This window comes from Marmota marmota, unplaced genomic scaffold (genome assembly GCF_001458135.2).
Source record: "Marmota marmota marmota unplaced genomic scaffold, marMar, whole genome shotgun sequence".
Taxonomy (NCBI): domain Eukaryota; kingdom Metazoa; phylum Chordata; class Mammalia; order Rodentia; family Sciuridae; genus Marmota; species Marmota marmota.
The window spans coordinates 38805931-38823664 of record NW_026000108.1 but is presented as its reverse complement, the minus strand read 5'-3'; the positions used below and the strand labels follow the sequence as shown (position 1 = coordinate 38823664).

Here is a 17734-nt window from a genome sequence, read left to right as displayed (position 1 = left end):
CTACTTTTTATGTAAGTTATTTTGAAAAGTCAATTTTTTTTTTATTTTTCCAGGCATTATGAAAAACTTCTATTTCAGAGTTATTACCATAGTTATAGGTGTTTTCTTTACTGGAACAAGAGAAAATCCATCAAGAAAAAGCAGTATTTTATTCAATTCAGAGTACCAAAGTAATAAATATCTCCTAACAAATTGTTCTACTGGAAAGCATGAGCTACCCATGGACTCATCACAGACAGCAGCCACAGTGAACGTAAGCTTCAGTTTCTTTAGAGTTCTCTTACAGTCTCACACGATAAAAGAAGAATGGAAAATAAAACATCTGGACCTCCCTGATTCTCTCATATGGAAAATGACCTTGAGCCCTCTCACACATTTACATGCTTTGGAAATACTCAACCTGAGCAACAGTGCCATCCACTCCATCTCGTTGGATCTATCCAGTCCTCACTCCTCACCAAAAAAACACCAGAGAAGCAGCTTCCAAAATGAACTTCTCTTTCTAAAGGTGCTAATTCTTCAAAGAAATAAACTCACTGACACTCCCAAGGGTGAGTACAATTTGAAAAGGTGGACTAGAGAGAGAAACGAGTATGAGGAGAATTAATATTTTATGTTAATAAGAATTTCATATTTGTTTTCAGTTTCAAGGGACCAACTGACAATAAAGCAATTTGATCAGAGCAAATACAGTAAAAGGTTTCACAGTGGTATTGGAAGTCATATGTAGAATTTATAATCAATACAATTTAATCCCTCATTATTATAACTTTAATGTTAAGTAGTGTTGTTGAGAGACACTAAGAAGTATTGAAGTGCTAAATAAGAAAGTGTGATTTTTAAGCTATTTTGTTTATCAGCATTTTGTTAATATGGAAAAGCATGAGAAACAGCTAGTTCATATATTTTTAATATGTAATGTAATTTAAATTATGTTGCCATGTTTATAAATTTTTCTTTATAGAATATGTTTTGCCTCTTCTGATCTAGTTGTCCTTCAACTGTAGGCCAGAAATGTGCCAATATTACATATAAGTTTGTGAGCTTTCTGATTATCAAATCAAAATCAGAATTCCTTATTCTAGATTCTAACAGAATACTTTTCTTCTTATAGTAAATTCTCATGTGACATTCAGTAGTCTACGTGTTAGAATCCCTTTACTGTGAATTGTTTTATTTAGAATATATATCAGGTTCATAAGGCAAAACTTCTTTTGCCCTTTTTATATTCTGGAGTGCTGGGAAATTTTCTTATTCCGTTATTGTTGTTGTTTGTTTGTTTTGAGTCTTGTTCACCGTTTGTCAAGCACCTACTTGAAGCAAGATACTTATGCTTAAAAAAGTAATGATTTTGCCTGCTTTCTCCATCTCAAATTATGCATATTTAGCTTTTCTCATTTTTCACTTCTTATGTTTCAGATAGATAGATAGTTATGGAGTTTTTTGTTTGTTTGTTTGTTTTGTTTTTTCGTTTTGCCTTTCCCCAGCTTCAGGCCTTCTTTTAAGAACCATTTGGCAATACTAATCTCGCAGGTAAAGGCATGATTGTTTCAGTCACCTTATCAGCAGAACTGTGTGAGAAGGTGGGAGTGTTTTTTTCTCTTTGACCTTCTGCATGAATACAATGTATAGTATTTTCAATGCAAAGTGTAAATGATTAGATTTCATTTTATAATTTTTATTTTTTGTTCTTATTACAAAAGGAATGTCTGCAATTTGTAGAATTTTCAGGGATTTAAGAAGCATTAAAAAGTAAAATTTAAACTCACTTATGTAATATATAGTCTTTAAGTTTATTCTTTATATCTAAATATACATTTTTCTTCCAGTGATACTGTACATAATATTTCATAATTTGTATTTTCCTATCAGGACATTTTGGGCATATTTATATAATTAAGTAATCTCATAAATAATATTTGAAATAGTTGGATAGTTCTCATATATGTTTCCTAATTGGATTAATAACTTTTATTTCCATTTTGATATATTTAAATAAGCATTATTATAGTTATATGTATCCATTTGACCTAACATATTTTTAAGCAAGTGTCGTAGATATAAACCTCACTCCACAAATTCAAGTGTCCTAGAGATATAACATTCTGCAGTCTCTAACATAATTTGTGATTCTGAGTCCCCAAGGGGGTGGTTGTAGGGATATATAACATCTTTCATTGGCCTTTCTCTGCCTTTCCCCAGATGTGTACTGTAGCTGTAGAGTCTTATGCCCTGACAAAACGTGTGTGTTCCTACCTGCTGCAACCCAGAGAATATTTCTTCTTAGTCTGTAAAGTTTGGAGAAAATTCCTTCCCCGTTTTGTTTCTTCCATACCCTGTGTGTCTAGAAGGTCCTTTCCTCTGAAGGTTTAGAACTTATAGGCTGGGCTGCCTCTGCCTTGCCATGTGCCTTCTCTGGAGCAGTGAGCATGGAGCCTGTTTTTCTGCTTGAATGGAGAGAAAAGGAAAGAGAAAACTATAGGCAAGGATAAAGATAAATATGTCAAAATATTATTCTACCACAGAGTACATAGAGAAGTGCTGAGTCTCTCTCCTTAGAGCAGATGAAGACCCCAGGTTAATCAGTGTTTAGGGCTAATACAATTCTACTTCAGGACCAAATATTCCTATAAATACAGCTACAGACTCATCTTCAAGTTAAACTTCTGCCTCCCAAGATATGTTGAACCTTCGAAGGTCAAAAATAAATAAAATGAGCAAATCCTGTATCTGAAATTCCATTAGAATTCTGGCAGATGAAACCATAGAGAAATGAACAAAGTAGATACTGAAAGTCCAGTGTAAGTCGTAATCTAATTAGATATAATTCAGAGTCCTTTTATCCTTGGCATTTGGTGATTTGAATTGTTTTTCTGTTATCATGATATGCTTTCAATTTGTCCTGGGTTGAATCCCCTGTAACTGAATTTAAAATTCCATTTTGGAGGAAAATATTTTATTAAAAATATGCTGCCTGGGTATTGTAGTTTGGATGTGAGGTGTCCCCCCAAAGCTCCTATGTTGGTGCAGGAATATTCAGAGGTAAAATGATTAGAAGAGCTGACTCACTTTCTCCAGTTAATCCTAGTTAGCATGGCTTGACTGGTGGTTACCACAGGCCTATGGGACACAGCTGGAAGAAGTGGGTCACTGGGGGTGTGCCCTAGAGGGGTGGTTCTTCCTGTGGCCCCTTCTCCCCTCTACCTTTCTCCCTCCCTCTCCCCCACCACCACATTGCTACCGTGAGGGAAGGAACTACCCTCTGCTATACCCGTCCCCCATGATGTTCATCCTCACCTTGAGACCTCCAAAACCATGAGCCCCAAATAAACTTTCCCTCCTCTAAACTGTTCTTGTTGGGTATTTTGGTCACAGTGACAAAAAAGCCAACCAAAACACTGGGTCACTACCCAATTTTTGGCCTTCCCTTTATTCTTTTTCAATTCCTTCATAAGTCTGTTTTGGGAGGTTTGGGGTTATGTTTGTTTGTTTATTTTCTTACTACTACACTACTGGGGATCAAACTCCAGGCCTCTGACATGCTACGTAAGCACTCTACCATTGAGCCAGATCCCAGCCCTCTGTTTAAAGGTAACATCTATATAATACACATGTTCCTCAACTTAAGATGTGGCTACAACTTTGTAAATCCATCGTAATTTGAAAACATCATAAGGCCAAAATGCATTTAATACACCTCATCTACCAAACATCATAGCCTACCCTTTCTTAGACATGCTCAGAACATTTACATTAGCCTATAGTTAGGAAAAATCATGTAACACGAAGTCTGTTTTATTATAAAATGTTGAATATCTCAGTAGTTTATTGGATACTATAATAAAAGTGAAAAACAGTGATTATATGAGCATGCTTTCATACCTTGTAAAGCCAGAAAACCTTAAGTGGACCCCTTATAAATTGGAAACCATCCATATAATATTTATGCATAGAATTGTGAAGATAAATGAAAAATATATCTTAAGAAGCTAATTTAACATGGTAGCTGGCATAATAAATGGAAGCAATTAAACTACATGAAGGGTATTTTGTAGACTCGTACTTTGCAAATGTTAGTTTTTATTGCTCTCTTGGCACAAATTGAGAATAACAGTATACTTAGAAACAAATAATTAATTTGTTTTTCTCTAAATCTCAAGTTAACTTTTAAAATGTTAAATAACTATTGCTGTGGATGGGATTCATAGCCCACTATAATTGATGAGCATCGAACCATTTGTGTCTGTCTAGATGTGCTTGCATTCATCTACAATAATAATAAATTAGAGATATCCCAGAAGGCAGCAGTTAGCCTTGTAGCACATACATACCTTTATAACTCATGTTTCATGTGTATTTAAATGGCGACTGTTTACAGAACACTCAAATGAGCCCATTTTTGTAAGGGTGAATCATCACATTGACAAACAATTATCAGATAATCTCCTGTGTCCAGAGTCTGCTGATGTCACCAGTAAGCTTTGTGTTGGGAAAACACACAGGTGAGGTACTGGCCAATGCAATACACACAAAGCAGAAACCATCCATGAATTTAACCTTAATGATGATTGCACCTTCCTTCCTTAATTTTGAAGTACAATGTTCATAACTGAGAAATTGGTTTGTTCTTTAGCTTTCTGTTGCTGTAACAAAATACCTGAGATAGTCAATTTAAAGAGAAGAAAGGCTTGTTTTGGCTTATGGTTTTGGCAGTTTCATTCCACCTCAGTTGGCTCCTATTGCTTATGAGGCTTGCTGAGGTAGTACATCATGGCAGGAGCATGTGACAAAGAAAGCTGCTTGCCTCATGGTAGCCAGGGAATGGAAGAGGAGAGAGAGCAAGGGACCTGCATCCTATAGTCCCCTTCAAGGGCATCTGTTGAAACATAGTATCTACCTAAAATGTCCAAGGCCAGCCATTAATGCACATCACAACCACTTTCATGTAACCCATCATCATTGACTCACAAAGAAATATTTTTAAAAAACACATTTTCCCCCCATTTAGAAATGCAGCCAAATATCATGGAAGAATTTACTCAGATTTCCCAACTCCATCTTAAATGTCATTTTCAAGGACCACACCAGTTATCTTAATAAAGTAGAATTTTAATTCTCTTAAATTGGAAAAAGAAAAAGTTTCATATAGGAGACATAACTGAACTTTATGGTGTTAATTCTGATCTCCAGAAGAAGCTTACCTTCTTGAAGACTCTCGTTTTGATATTATCAAAGGAGTTGAATAAAATTTTTTATTTCCTTATAACTCTCTATATTCAAAACCACCCATTCCCTCCATGATTGGCCCTGTTCTGGGCCCATTCTCATTTACTCTTATACTTCTGTTATTCTACTTACGTGTTTATTGACCTTAAAGGAATCACTTAACCTAAAAATGCGTCCTGGTCCTTATCTTTAACTGAGGGTAGTTATATACCCAAAGTTGGTGTTATAATTAGAGATAGTGTGTATAATGACCATAACACATGGACTGATGATATATATAAAACATCTCTCATAGTGCTGGTACACAGCAGATACTCAAAAACGATTAGTTCCCTGTGTCAGTCAGCTTTTTTGCTGCTGTGACTAAAGGACCTGACCAGAACAAGTATAGAGGAGGGAAGTTACACTTGAGGGCTCATAGTTTCAGAGGTCTTAGTCCAGAGAAAGCTGGTACCATTTCTCAGGTCTCCAGATGAGTTTGAACATCATGGCAGAATGCATGGCAGAGGGAAGCAGCTCACATCATGGTGATCAAGAAGCAGACTGACTCTACTTGCCACATATAAATATATACACTAAAGCCACACCCCAATTCTCACCTCCTATATCTACACCCTACCATTTTGGTTAATCCTATCAGGGATTAACCCACCGATTAGGCTAAGGCTATATAATCCCATCATTTCTCTTCCAAACTTGCTTGCATTGTCTCACATGTGAGCTTTCGGGGGGACACCACATCTAAACCATAACATTCCCCTTTAGCTCCAATTGGTAATCCTCTACCTCTAATTTCTGTTTCCTGTTCCAATCTTTGCTATAATGATCACTTTCTTGATTTGAGATAGTTAAAGATGATTCTAATTTCCTGTCTGTAAATATTCAGAGTTTATAAGAAGCTGAGTATTTGTCAGTAGTCTCGTTGCTACTGTTTATACTGTGCAGGTCTGTGTAATATTGAAGGCCTTTGCTTCTCCTGTTTCTGAGCTCTCTCTCATCTGTCCTCTAACTCTGAGCCATACTGATCTGTGAAACTGTTGACATTATCAAGATGATGACCTTTGCATCAACTTAAGTTTCTTCATGCCCTTTTGTAATCTTTCTTTCCCACTCATCACCTCTCCCCAGCCATTGATCTCTTTTCTATCACTGTAGATTCATTTGCATTTTCCATAATTTTACATAAATGCAAATCATACAATAAAAATGGCTCCCTACTGATTCAACTTAATGATTACTTGGCTTCATGCTGGTGTGAAAGCAAAACACATTAAATAGCAACTGTACTTTGAATTTTGATCTTTTCCTAGTCTAGTGAAATGGGGAGTGATATGCTGTTGTGATGCTGAGCAGTGGCAGCCAGCCCAGTCAACCAGCCACATGATCACAGAGAGACAACTGACACCACAGTGCACCATGTTGCTAAGCTGTGAAACTTGGTAGGTTAGGTGTATTAAATGCATTTTTGATTTATGATATTTTTAACTTACGATAGGTTTATTGGAATAGAACATCATAAGTCAAGGAGCATCTGTATGTTTTGTTTTGTTTTGGTATTGGGGATTGAATTCAGGGGCACTTAACCACTGAGCCACATCCCCAACCCTTTTTTTAATTTATTTAGAGCAACTCTCATTTGCTGAGGCTGGCTTTGAACTCACAATCCTCCTGCCTCAGCCTCCCGAGCCACTGGGATTACAGGTGTGCGTCACCTCACCTGGCTTATATCTACTTTTGTTGTAGCTTCTTTCTTTCAGTATAATTATCTTAAGATTTATTCATATTGTCGTGTATATTAAAATTTCATTCCTTTTTATTGCTGAGTAGAATTCCTTCATGTGGATTATCATCTACCTATTGATAAGCTGTCTTTTTTGACTCTTGCAAATAAAACTGCTAATTAAAAGGATGGAGAAATAAATGATTAGATGAATACTAATCAAAAGAAAGAGTATTTCAGACAAAGCAGACTTCAGAACAAGAAAATTATCAAGTATAGGAAGAAATCATCAATTCTTAAAGAAAACATAATAATCCTCAACATGAATACACTTAACAACAGAGCATTAAAATACATAAGAAAAAAAGTGATAGATCAACATCACCTTGCCATTGATAGATCAAGCAAGCAAGCAATCAATAAGGATCTGGTTGACTTGAATAGCACTATCAATCAACTTGATCTAAATTATATCTATAGAATGCTTCATCTAGCCAGACACAGTGACCCAATGCCTGTAATACCAGCAACTCAGGAGGCTTAGGCAGGAGGATTGCAAGTTTGAGATCAGCCTCAGCATCTTAGCAAGACCCCCAGCAACTTAATGAGATCTTGTCACAAAATTAAAAATTCAAAGTACTGGGAATATAGTTCAATGGTAAAGCACCCCCTGGTACAATCCCCAGTACCCTCACCCCCCAAAAAAAGAATGCTCCATCCAACAACAGTAAAATACACATTCTTCTCAAGCTCACATGGAACATTCATCAAGTTATGTCACACTATGGATCATAAACATATCTTAACAAACATGGGAAAATAGAAATCATATAAACTGAGTAATTCAGTTACAGTGGAATTGAACCATGAATCCATATCAAATATAACTAGAAAACTGTAAAGTCTCTGGGAACTAAATGTGTTAGTCAGCTTTCTGTCACTGTGATAAATACATCAACTTAAAGGAAAGAAAGGTTTATTTTGGCTAACGGTTTCCGAGGTTTCAGTCCATGGTCATTTGGCTGCATTCCTTTTGAACCTGTGGCAAGGCAGAACATCATGGTAAGGGAGCATGTGGTGGAGCAAAGCTGCTCACCTCTTCATGGCCATGAATCAAAGAGAGTAGAGAGGCCAGGTCTCAATATCTTGTTCAAGGGTGTGCCCCCAATGTCCTAACTTCTTTAAACCTCCTCAAGCTCTACCACCTCCAAGAGCACCATGGGCTGGGGACCACGACTTCAACACATACGCCTTCCAGGGACATTCAAAATAATAATGCATAGGTCAAAGAAGCCTCAAGAGTAGTTTTTAATATTTTGAGCTGGTTGATAATGAAAATGCAACTTATTAAAATTTGTAGGATGCAGCAAAAACAGTGGCTAGAAGGAAATTCATAGAATTAAATGTACATATTAGAAAAGAAGTAAAAAATCAGTAACCTAAATTTCCACTTTAGAAAACTAAAAAACACAATGCAAGCCTAAAGTAAGCAGAAGAAAAGAAATAAAATGATAGACAGCAAAGAAATTAAAAACAGGAAAAAAATAGATAAAATGAGCAAAATCAAAATTTGGTTATTTGAAAAAATACATAAAATTGAAATCCTCTAGCCAAACTACTCCTCCACAAATAAAATGAGGGAAGACACAAATTAGGCTAATATCATAAAGAGTGTTTATCAGCACTATTCCCATTGACATTTTTAAAATAGTAAAATTTTGTGGCAATCTGTTTTTTTTTTTTTAATTTTTTATTGTGGGTTGTTCAAAACATTACAAATTTCTTGACATATCATATTCCACACTTTGATTCAAGTGGGTTATGAACTCCCACTTTCACCCCATACACAGATTGCAGAATCACATCAGTTTGGCAATCTGTTTTCATTTCCCTTAAGTAAATAACCTAGTGGTTGAATGGCTGGGCCATATGTTGGATTTATGTTTAACTTTTTAAGAAATTATCAAATTGTTTTTGCCACATGGCTGTACCATTTTAAATTTCAAGTAGTATTATGTGAGAATTTCAGTTGTTCTACATCCTCACCATGCTAGGTATTATTGGTCTTTTTAAATTATAGCCATACTAATTGATGTACAATATCAGTTTCATTTGGATTTCTCTAAATTACTGATATTGAATATCTTTCTGTGTATTTATTTGACATTTGTTACATTTTTTTAATGATGTTTGCAGATCTTTGACTCATTAAATTACTGAGTTTTGAGAGTTCCTTACATATTCTGGATATAAGTCCTTTAAGAGAATGTGATTTCCAAGTATTTTCTTCCAGTATATAGAATGATTATTCATTATCTTTAACAATGTCTTTTAAAGAGCAGTTTTTAATTTTTTTTATTTTATGAAGTCCAATTCATAAATTTGTTATTTTATAGATTGTTTTGTGATGTCATGTCTAAGAAATCTTTGCCTAACCCAATATCACAAAGATTTTCTCCTCTTGTAGAAGTTTTACAACATCTAATTTACATTTAGGTATATGATCCATTTTGAGTTGATTGTTATGTATGATGCCAGTAACCGTTTTATTAATGTATAGTTGTTCCGGGTTAATTTGTTGAAAAGATTATTTTTGAAAAGCTTTTTGCTCTTGTCAAAGATTAACATAGGTAAAACTATTTCTGAACTTCTTCCAAAGATCCCTTGGTCTATCTTGATCCCAATACTACAGTGTATTGATTTCTATAGATTTGTAATAATTTTGAAGTCAGATAATGTAAGTCCTCCAAATTTGTTATTCTTTTTTAAAGCTGTTTTGACTATCCTAGGTTGTTTTCATCTCTATATAAATTTAGAGTCAGTGTGTCAATTTCTAGAGAAAATCTTGCTGGGATTTTTATTGGAATTGTGTTGAATCTATAGATCAATTTGGGAAGAATTAACTTCTTAACAATACTGAAGTATTCTGATATATAAACACAGAATTCCCCTTCACTTATTTAGGTCTTTAATTTCTCTCAACAGTGTCTTATACTTTTCAGTGGATATGTCTTGTACATATTTTGTCAGATTTATCTCTGTGTATTTCATATTTTTGATGCTGTTTCAAATGAATTACATATTTATCTTTTATCCTACAATCTTATCAGACTCAATTCTCAGTTCTAGACATTTTTTGTAGATTCTACAGGGTTATCTATAATGACAATTATTACATCTGCAAATAAGAGCAGTTTACCTTTTTCTTTCCATTCTGGATGCCTTTTCCTTACAATATCACACTAGCTAGAACCTCCAGCACAGTGTTGAACAGAAGCAGAGAGAGTGGGTGTCCCTGTCTTGTTTCTAATTTTAGAGGAAAAGCATTTGGTCTTTTATCATTAAGCCTGGTGTTAGCTATTGGTGTTTTCATAGGTGCTCCGTTTTGGGGTGATGAGATTTTCTGTATTCCTAGTTTGCTGAAAGCTTTTATCAGGCACAGACATTGAATTTCATCAGATGTTTTTTTGGATCTATTAAGATGATCATATGGTTCTTATTTTTCATCTGCTAATATGGATAATAGTAGAAATTTTCAATATTAAACCAAATTTGAATTTCTGGGATGAATTTCATTTATTCATGATGTACTGTTCTTTTTACATATTATTGGGTTCAATTTGATGAAATTTTGCTAAGGAATATTGCATCTGTGTTCATAAGGAATATTGGACTGTTTTTCTTTTTTGTAGTATCAGTTTAAGGTATCAGAGTATTACAAACCTCATAAAATGAGCTGGGAGATATTTCCTCTTCAGTTTTCTGGAAAAGTTTGTTTAGAATTAGTTTTATTTCTTCCGTAAGTGTTTGGTAGCTTTCCGCAGGAAGCCATCAAGCCATCTAAACCTTCAGTTTTCTTTATTAAAAGAATTTAACTACAAATGCAATTTCTTTACTAAATGTAGGAATATTCAGATTGTCTATTGTTTCTTGAGTGAAAATATTGATAATTTGTTTTTTTCAAGGAATTTGACCATTTCATCCAAGCTATTAAATTTGTCATAAAATTGTTCATGCTAATTCTGTATCTTTTTAATTTCTATAGACTATGATTAGTGATACTGATAATTTATATCATTTCTGATCAGCCTGGTGAAAAATTATTTTTTATCAATTTTATTTTTTATGCTTTATGTTTATTTGATTCTCTCTATTATTTTTCTATCTTATATTTCATTTGTTTTCTTCTCTTTATTATGTTCTTTCTTCTGTTTATTTTTAGTTTCATTTACTCTTACAAATTTTTTAAGGGAGAAGCTGAGGCCACTGTCTTGAGCCCTTTGTTTTTTCTAGCATAGACATTGTATTCAATAAATTTCCCTTAAGAATTATTTAGCTATATCCCACAAATTTTGATATATAGTGTTTTCACTTTAATTCATATCAAAACATCATATTTCCTCAGGAAGCTGAGACAGGAAGATCACAAGTTCCAGGCTAGCCTGGGCCACCAAGGGAGACCCTATCTTAAAATAAAAAATAAAAAGTGCTAAACTTGTAGCTCAGTGGTGGAACACCCCTGGGTTCAAAACCCACAGGAATCTGGAAGTTTTGTTGTTCAGTGCATAAATGCTTAGGATTATTATGTCCTCTGGATGAATCAGTTTATTTGTCATTATAAAATCATGTCATTATAAATTATGCCTGGTAGTACTCTTCTGCTCTGAAATACTATATTTTACATTATTATGGCCACTTCAGATTTATTTTCGTTATTGTCAGCATAATATATTGTTTCCATCCTTCTACTTCTTTTTACAATATTTTTTAAAGATATGACTTATATGCATAAAATTCTTCCTTTCAAACTGTTTGATTAAAGAGATTTTAGTGTATTCAAATAGTTGTGCAACTATCACCAATATCTAATTTTAGAAGGTTTTAATCACTCCAGAAATAAACCCCATCAACATTAGTAGTCAACCTTCATATATTTAATTTTTAAAAACAGATTTATTAAGGTATAATTAACATAAAATAAGCAACATACATGAAAGTATGCAGTTGGTATATTTTGACACATCTATACACATGTGAAACCATCACACTCAAAATGGTGAACACACTATCACTCCCCGAAGTGCCTTCAACCCCTTTGTAATTTCCCTCTCCTGCCCTTCACCATGCCTCCACCCTGAAGCAATCACTGATCTGCTTTCTGCCACTATAGACCAAGGTGTCTTTCCTAGAGTTTTATATAAATGGAATCACACAGTATGTATACTTTCCCATCTGGCTTCTTTCATTCAGCATAATTTTTTGGATTTATTCACTTTGGCGTATATATCAATACTTTGTTCTTTTTTGTTCCTGAGCATTATTCTAGTATATGGATATGTTATGCTTTGTTTTATTCATTCACCCATTAAGGGGACCTTTTAATTATGTCCACCTTTCAACTACTATGAATAAACCTGCTATGGAAATTTGTGTTTGTATGGAAATATATTTTCTTCACTCTTGGTTAAATGCCTACTTGTGCAAAGCTTGGATTGTATGGTATATTTAATTTTTTAAGAAATTGCCACACTTTTCCATGGTTGCCATACCATTTTCCATCAGCAGTTCCTCCACATTTAGTAACACTTAGTATGTTAGTCTTTTTCATTTACGCTAATCTAATAGGTGAACAGTGCTGTCTCCTGATTTTAATTTGCATTTTCCTAATACCTAGTGATACTGAGCATCTTTTAATATGATTATTTGCTATCCATATGTCTTTTGCTGAAAATGTCTTCAATGCTCTATTAAAAACTTTGGTGGCTTTTTATTTCTGAGTTTTGGAAGCTTTTTAAAATAAATGTATCTTGGACACAGCTATATCCTTCTCAGAGACTATTCTCCCATTCCGTGTCTTGTCTTTTCGTTCTCCTAACAGTACCGTTTGAAGAACAGAGGTTTTCATTTTTGATGAAGTTCCTTTTGCTCCTTTCATTTGTTCCTTTCCTGATTATTTTAGTGTCATATCTAAAAACTTTTTGTCTAGATAAAGGTCTCAAAATTTTGTTTTCTTCTAGAACTATCAGTGTTAGGTGTTGGGTTTAGGTCTAACCATTTTGTGTTAATTTTTCTATAGAATGCCAAGATTTTTTTTCATATGGATATCCAGTTGTTATAGCACCATTTGTTTAAAAGACAAACATTTTTTGTCCTCTTTCAGCTATCCTGTGTATGACTTCATATTTAAAGTGAATTCCTCATAGATATTTTTAAAAAGCAAGATATTATTTGAAAAAAAAAAAAGCAAGAGCTTTTTTATCACAACTAAGAATCCTTGCCTTATTTAACAGAGGTTCTTAAGTCATTACTTAAATATACCATTTAGGTTTTTTTTTCCTGCTTATTCTTTCTGCTGTTTCTCTCTCCTTGTTTCTGTCATTTTTGTATTAGTTGTATATTTTTTAAAAATTATTCTTCTTTATGTCCATTGTATGTTTACTAGCCATAATTCTTTGCCATTTTTTGTTTACTGGTTGCTTCGTGTTTCTAATATACATCTTAATATCACAGTCTGTTTTCATGTAGTATTATATATTACTTGCCTAGAATATAAAAACTACAACTGTATTCTCCATTTTTCTTCTCCTGGCCTTTGTGCAAATATCGTAAGACATATTTAACTTTTTAAGAAATTGCCACACTTTTCCATGGTTGCCATACCATTTTCCATCAGCATCATATAGCATATACCCCATATATGCTATAAATTTTACAATTCATTTATGCTATTTTTGCTTTAAACAATTGATTGCTTTTAAAGAAATTTTACATAAGAAAAATATTTATTGATAACTCACATAGTTATATTTCTGAATTCTTTGTTCCTTTGAATAGATCCAGACTTCCATCTGATTTAATTTTGGGGGCTTGGGATATAATCCTAAAACACAAAACCCAAAAAGTCATAATCTTAAATATCAATATCCAAAAAGAGCAAAATCCCTGAAGTCTGAAATCCCAAAAGTACAAAAGTCCCAAAATTATAATTCTGGAAAAATAATTTTCAAAGTTCTGTAAAATACATTTATTTACATTTATAAAGGGGAGTTCAAGAAACATAAAAACATAACAATATATCATAGGCTACTTAACACAATAAAATTGGCAATAATAATAAATATAGTTTTGCAAACATAAATACTCAAGTACACTACAGCAGTCACACAGAGTTTAATAGTTACAAGTAGACACACCATATTCATAAGGAAATAGATCAAAAGAGACATGTGTAAACACTTATCATTGTGGTTGCTTATTGTGTGTACCCAGTTTTACCACTGCAGTCATCTGAAATGCCTGATGGACAACTTAAGTCTTTTGACAAGATTAATCAAAAGCCAGGATGGGTCACTTCAGACTGCTGGTGTAGGCAGTCTGGCACACGTTCAAGCTGTTGAGCTCGGGAGTTGTGATACTCAAGGCTGCAGGAGGAAACACTGCCTCAGCTCTCCGTCACCAATTCACCTTCTGTGTTTACTCTCTGTGGGGCCAATTGGCTGGCGGTTTCCCATATTAAGGGCATATCTTCTCCACTCATACACTCACAGATAGACTCAAAAATTGTATCGGGTATGGGAAACTGAGGCAGGAGGATCACAAGTTCAAAGCGAGCCTCAGCAACTTAGTGAGGCCCTAAGCAACTTATCATTGTGGTTGCTTATTGTGTGTATGCCACAGTCTGGCTGGGCACAAATCACCAAGCTGCCACAAAGCACTTGTATGTTCAAACAGGAAACTTTATTGCCTGAACTCCAACAGCACTCCACGCACACTCCCGAACGCCACCCACATGGCTCCTCTCTGGCACACCACACCAACTGGAACTCCCTCCACCGGAACTTCCCCAACCAATTCGAACTCCCCAGGAAATCCCCGGAGAACTCCAAAGTAGCGGGCGCCCTAGGCAGACACAGCAGGGGTCTATATACAATTGAATCAATCCAGCATCATCTTAATGGCTCGCCTCTCAACCATTACTTTTGGCAAAATGCCAGGGGCCATTCCAACTTGGCTGTGGCTCTCAACCTGTGTACCCAGTTTTACCTCTGTAGACCTATTTCAAAATAAGATCCTGTTTCAAAATAAAAACTAAACAGGGCTGGGGATGTGGCTCAGTAGTTGAGTGCCCCTGGGTTCAATGCCCAGTAAAAAATGCTTCCGCAGGTTTCTAGTTATTTATCCACCTAACACAATACCACTGTGTACAATCAAAAACACACCAATCTTCCCCAGAATTTGGCTTTCTACCCCTTTGTTGTTGTTGTTTTAATTAGTTACATATGACAGTAGAATGCATTTTGACATATCATACATAAATGGAGTATAACTTCTCGTTCTTCTGGTTGTACATGGTGTAGACTTATACCAGCCATGTAATCATATACGCATATAGAGTAATAATGTCCAATTCATTCTAACATTCTTTCCCCCATACCCCCCTTCTCCCTTCACTCCCTTCTGTCTAATCCAAAGTACTTTTATTCTTCCCTAGCCCCCTCCTCCTCATTGCAAATTAGCATCCACATATCAGAGAAAATATTCAGCCTTTGGTTCTTTGGGATTGGCTTATTTCACTTACCATGATATCTCCAGCTCCATTCATTTACTGGCAAATGCCATAATTTCATTCTTCTTTAAGGCTGAGTAATATTCCATTGTGTATATATGCCACATTTTCTTTATCCATTCATCTATCGAAGGACATCTAGGTTGATACCATAACTTAGCTATTGTGAACTGAGTTGCTTTAAATATTGATGTGACCGTGTCCCTATAGTATTCGGATTTTAAGTCCTTTGGGTATAAACCAAAACATAGGATAGCTGGGTCAAATGATGGTTCCATTCCAAGTTTTCTGAGGAGTCTCCATGCTGCTTTCCATAGTGGTTGCACCAATTTATAGTCCCACCAGCAATGTATGAGTGTACCTTTTTCCCCACGTCCTCACCAAAATTTATTGTTGCTTATATTCTTGATAATTAGCATTCTAACTGGAGTGAGATGAAATCTTAGAGTAGTTTAGATTTGCATTTCTCTTGCATTGATATTGTATTTCTTCTTTTGTGAAGTGTCTGTTCAGTTCCTTAGCCCATTTATTGATTGGATTAATTGGTTTTTTTGGGGGGGTATTAAGTTTTTTGAGTTTTTTTATATATCCTGGAGATTAATGCTCTATCTGAGGTGCATGTGGTAAAGATTTTCTCCCATTCTGTAGGCTCTCTATTCACATTAAAATGTTTCCTTTGCTGAGAAGATTTTTAGTTTGAATCCATCCCATTTATTTATTCTTGATTTTACTGCTTGCAATTTAGGAGTCTTGTTAAGGAAGTCAGTTTCTAAGCTGACATGGTGAAGATTTGGGCCTACTTTTTTTTCTATTAGGCACAGGGTCTCTGCTCTAGTGCTGAGTTTGTGCATGGTGAGAGACAGGAGTTTAATTTCATTTTGTTGCATATGGAATTCCAGTTTTCCCAGCACCATTTGTTGAAGAGGCTATCTTTTCTCTCTCATCATCCCATTCACAAGTCTGCCAGCACTTACAAAACAGTCCAGAATAATTCACACAGTCACCTGAGGCTGATCTCACTAAATGACTTCGATTCTATAAATAAGAAAAATACTGTGGCATCCAGGAGCAGCTCTGATTCTAGTCTATCACAATAGGTTGTTATCCCTCAGGAGATTATACCTATCACCTTGAAGGTGATACGGTGGGTCCAAGTCTATTCCACAAGGCTCTCAATTGGGGAAGCCAGGCCATGTTCTTTTTATGGTCCTGGCAGAAGCCAAGAGAACAAGTGCTACCACATATATATGTTTGAAACCTTTGCTCATGCCATATCTGCTGACATTCCAGTGGCCATAGCAAGTCACATGGCCAAAAAAATCTCAGTGGGAGGAAAAGTGTATTCTGTCCACTGGAGAGTGAATGTTTGCTGGACCATAATCTAAACTATTAGGGCTTCCACTGGGCTCAGAAGGCTGGAAGATCACAGTAGTCAAAGCAGATCTCGTTTTCAGTTGTGAGAAACAAGTTGTAAGGAAAGTAACTGAGACATGGAGACCTTAAGTGATGTTCCCTAACTCACATCAAAATCACTAACAAAGATGGACTAAAACTTGGTTTCTAAAGTCCCCCTTCAGGTCACTATTCCATGGCACAAGCAGGATAACTAAGCAACCCTTAACACATTTGACAGTTTTATTATGTATTCCATGATCCAGACCTTTCTCTGATTAGAGAGTCCTGCCCTCTGCCTTCTTTTCCTTTTTTTTTTTTTTTTTTACAATCAAGATGGTGTTGTTTTGTTTTGTTTTTTAATTTGATTGTGGGCATGATGACTGGGTAATGTTAAGACACCTGAGTTTTGATCCCAGCTCCATCTACCATGACAGTAGACAAGTTCTTACCTTGCATGAGCCTAGGCGATTTCATTCATAAAATGGTGATAAGCCCCAAGACTTTGTGAAGAGTAAAAGGAGATGTTTGTAAAATGCTTAGAGCATGAAGAGTGTACAACTAAATAGTTCCAAAAAAATTTTCCCTCCACTTCAAAGCTAGTCATGAGCTCTCCCTTCATTGAGCCCTAAGTTACTTATTCAATTCAATTAAGCTCTGAGGATATTTTAGGAACCATAAGTTCAAATTCCGAAATAGTCCAGGCAGATATCATGAAAATGTTAAGGAACCTATGGAGTCTTTCACATTGTTATCTTTTTTTTTTTTAAAGAGAGAGTGAGAGAGGAGAGAGAGAGAGAGAGAGAGAGAGAGAGAGAGAGAGAGAGAGA

The 17734-nt window shown here is 35.2% G+C and overlaps 1 protein-coding gene across 2 annotated transcripts in view; it reads left to right on the top strand.

The window, feature by feature from the left end:
• Lrrc66 (leucine rich repeat containing 66) overlaps nucleotides 1-17734 on the top strand; it is a 37789-nt gene that overhangs the window by 4236 nt on the left and 15819 nt on the right. For both annotated transcript variants that reach the window (XM_048784460.1, XM_015482097.2), the window contains exon 2: nucleotides 54-551. In XM_048784460.1, the coding sequence (XP_048640417.1) occupies nucleotides 59-551 (493 nt within the window). In that variant the 5' untranslated portion in view covers nucleotides 54-58. The remainder of the gene's footprint in view (nucleotides 1-53; nucleotides 552-17734) is intronic.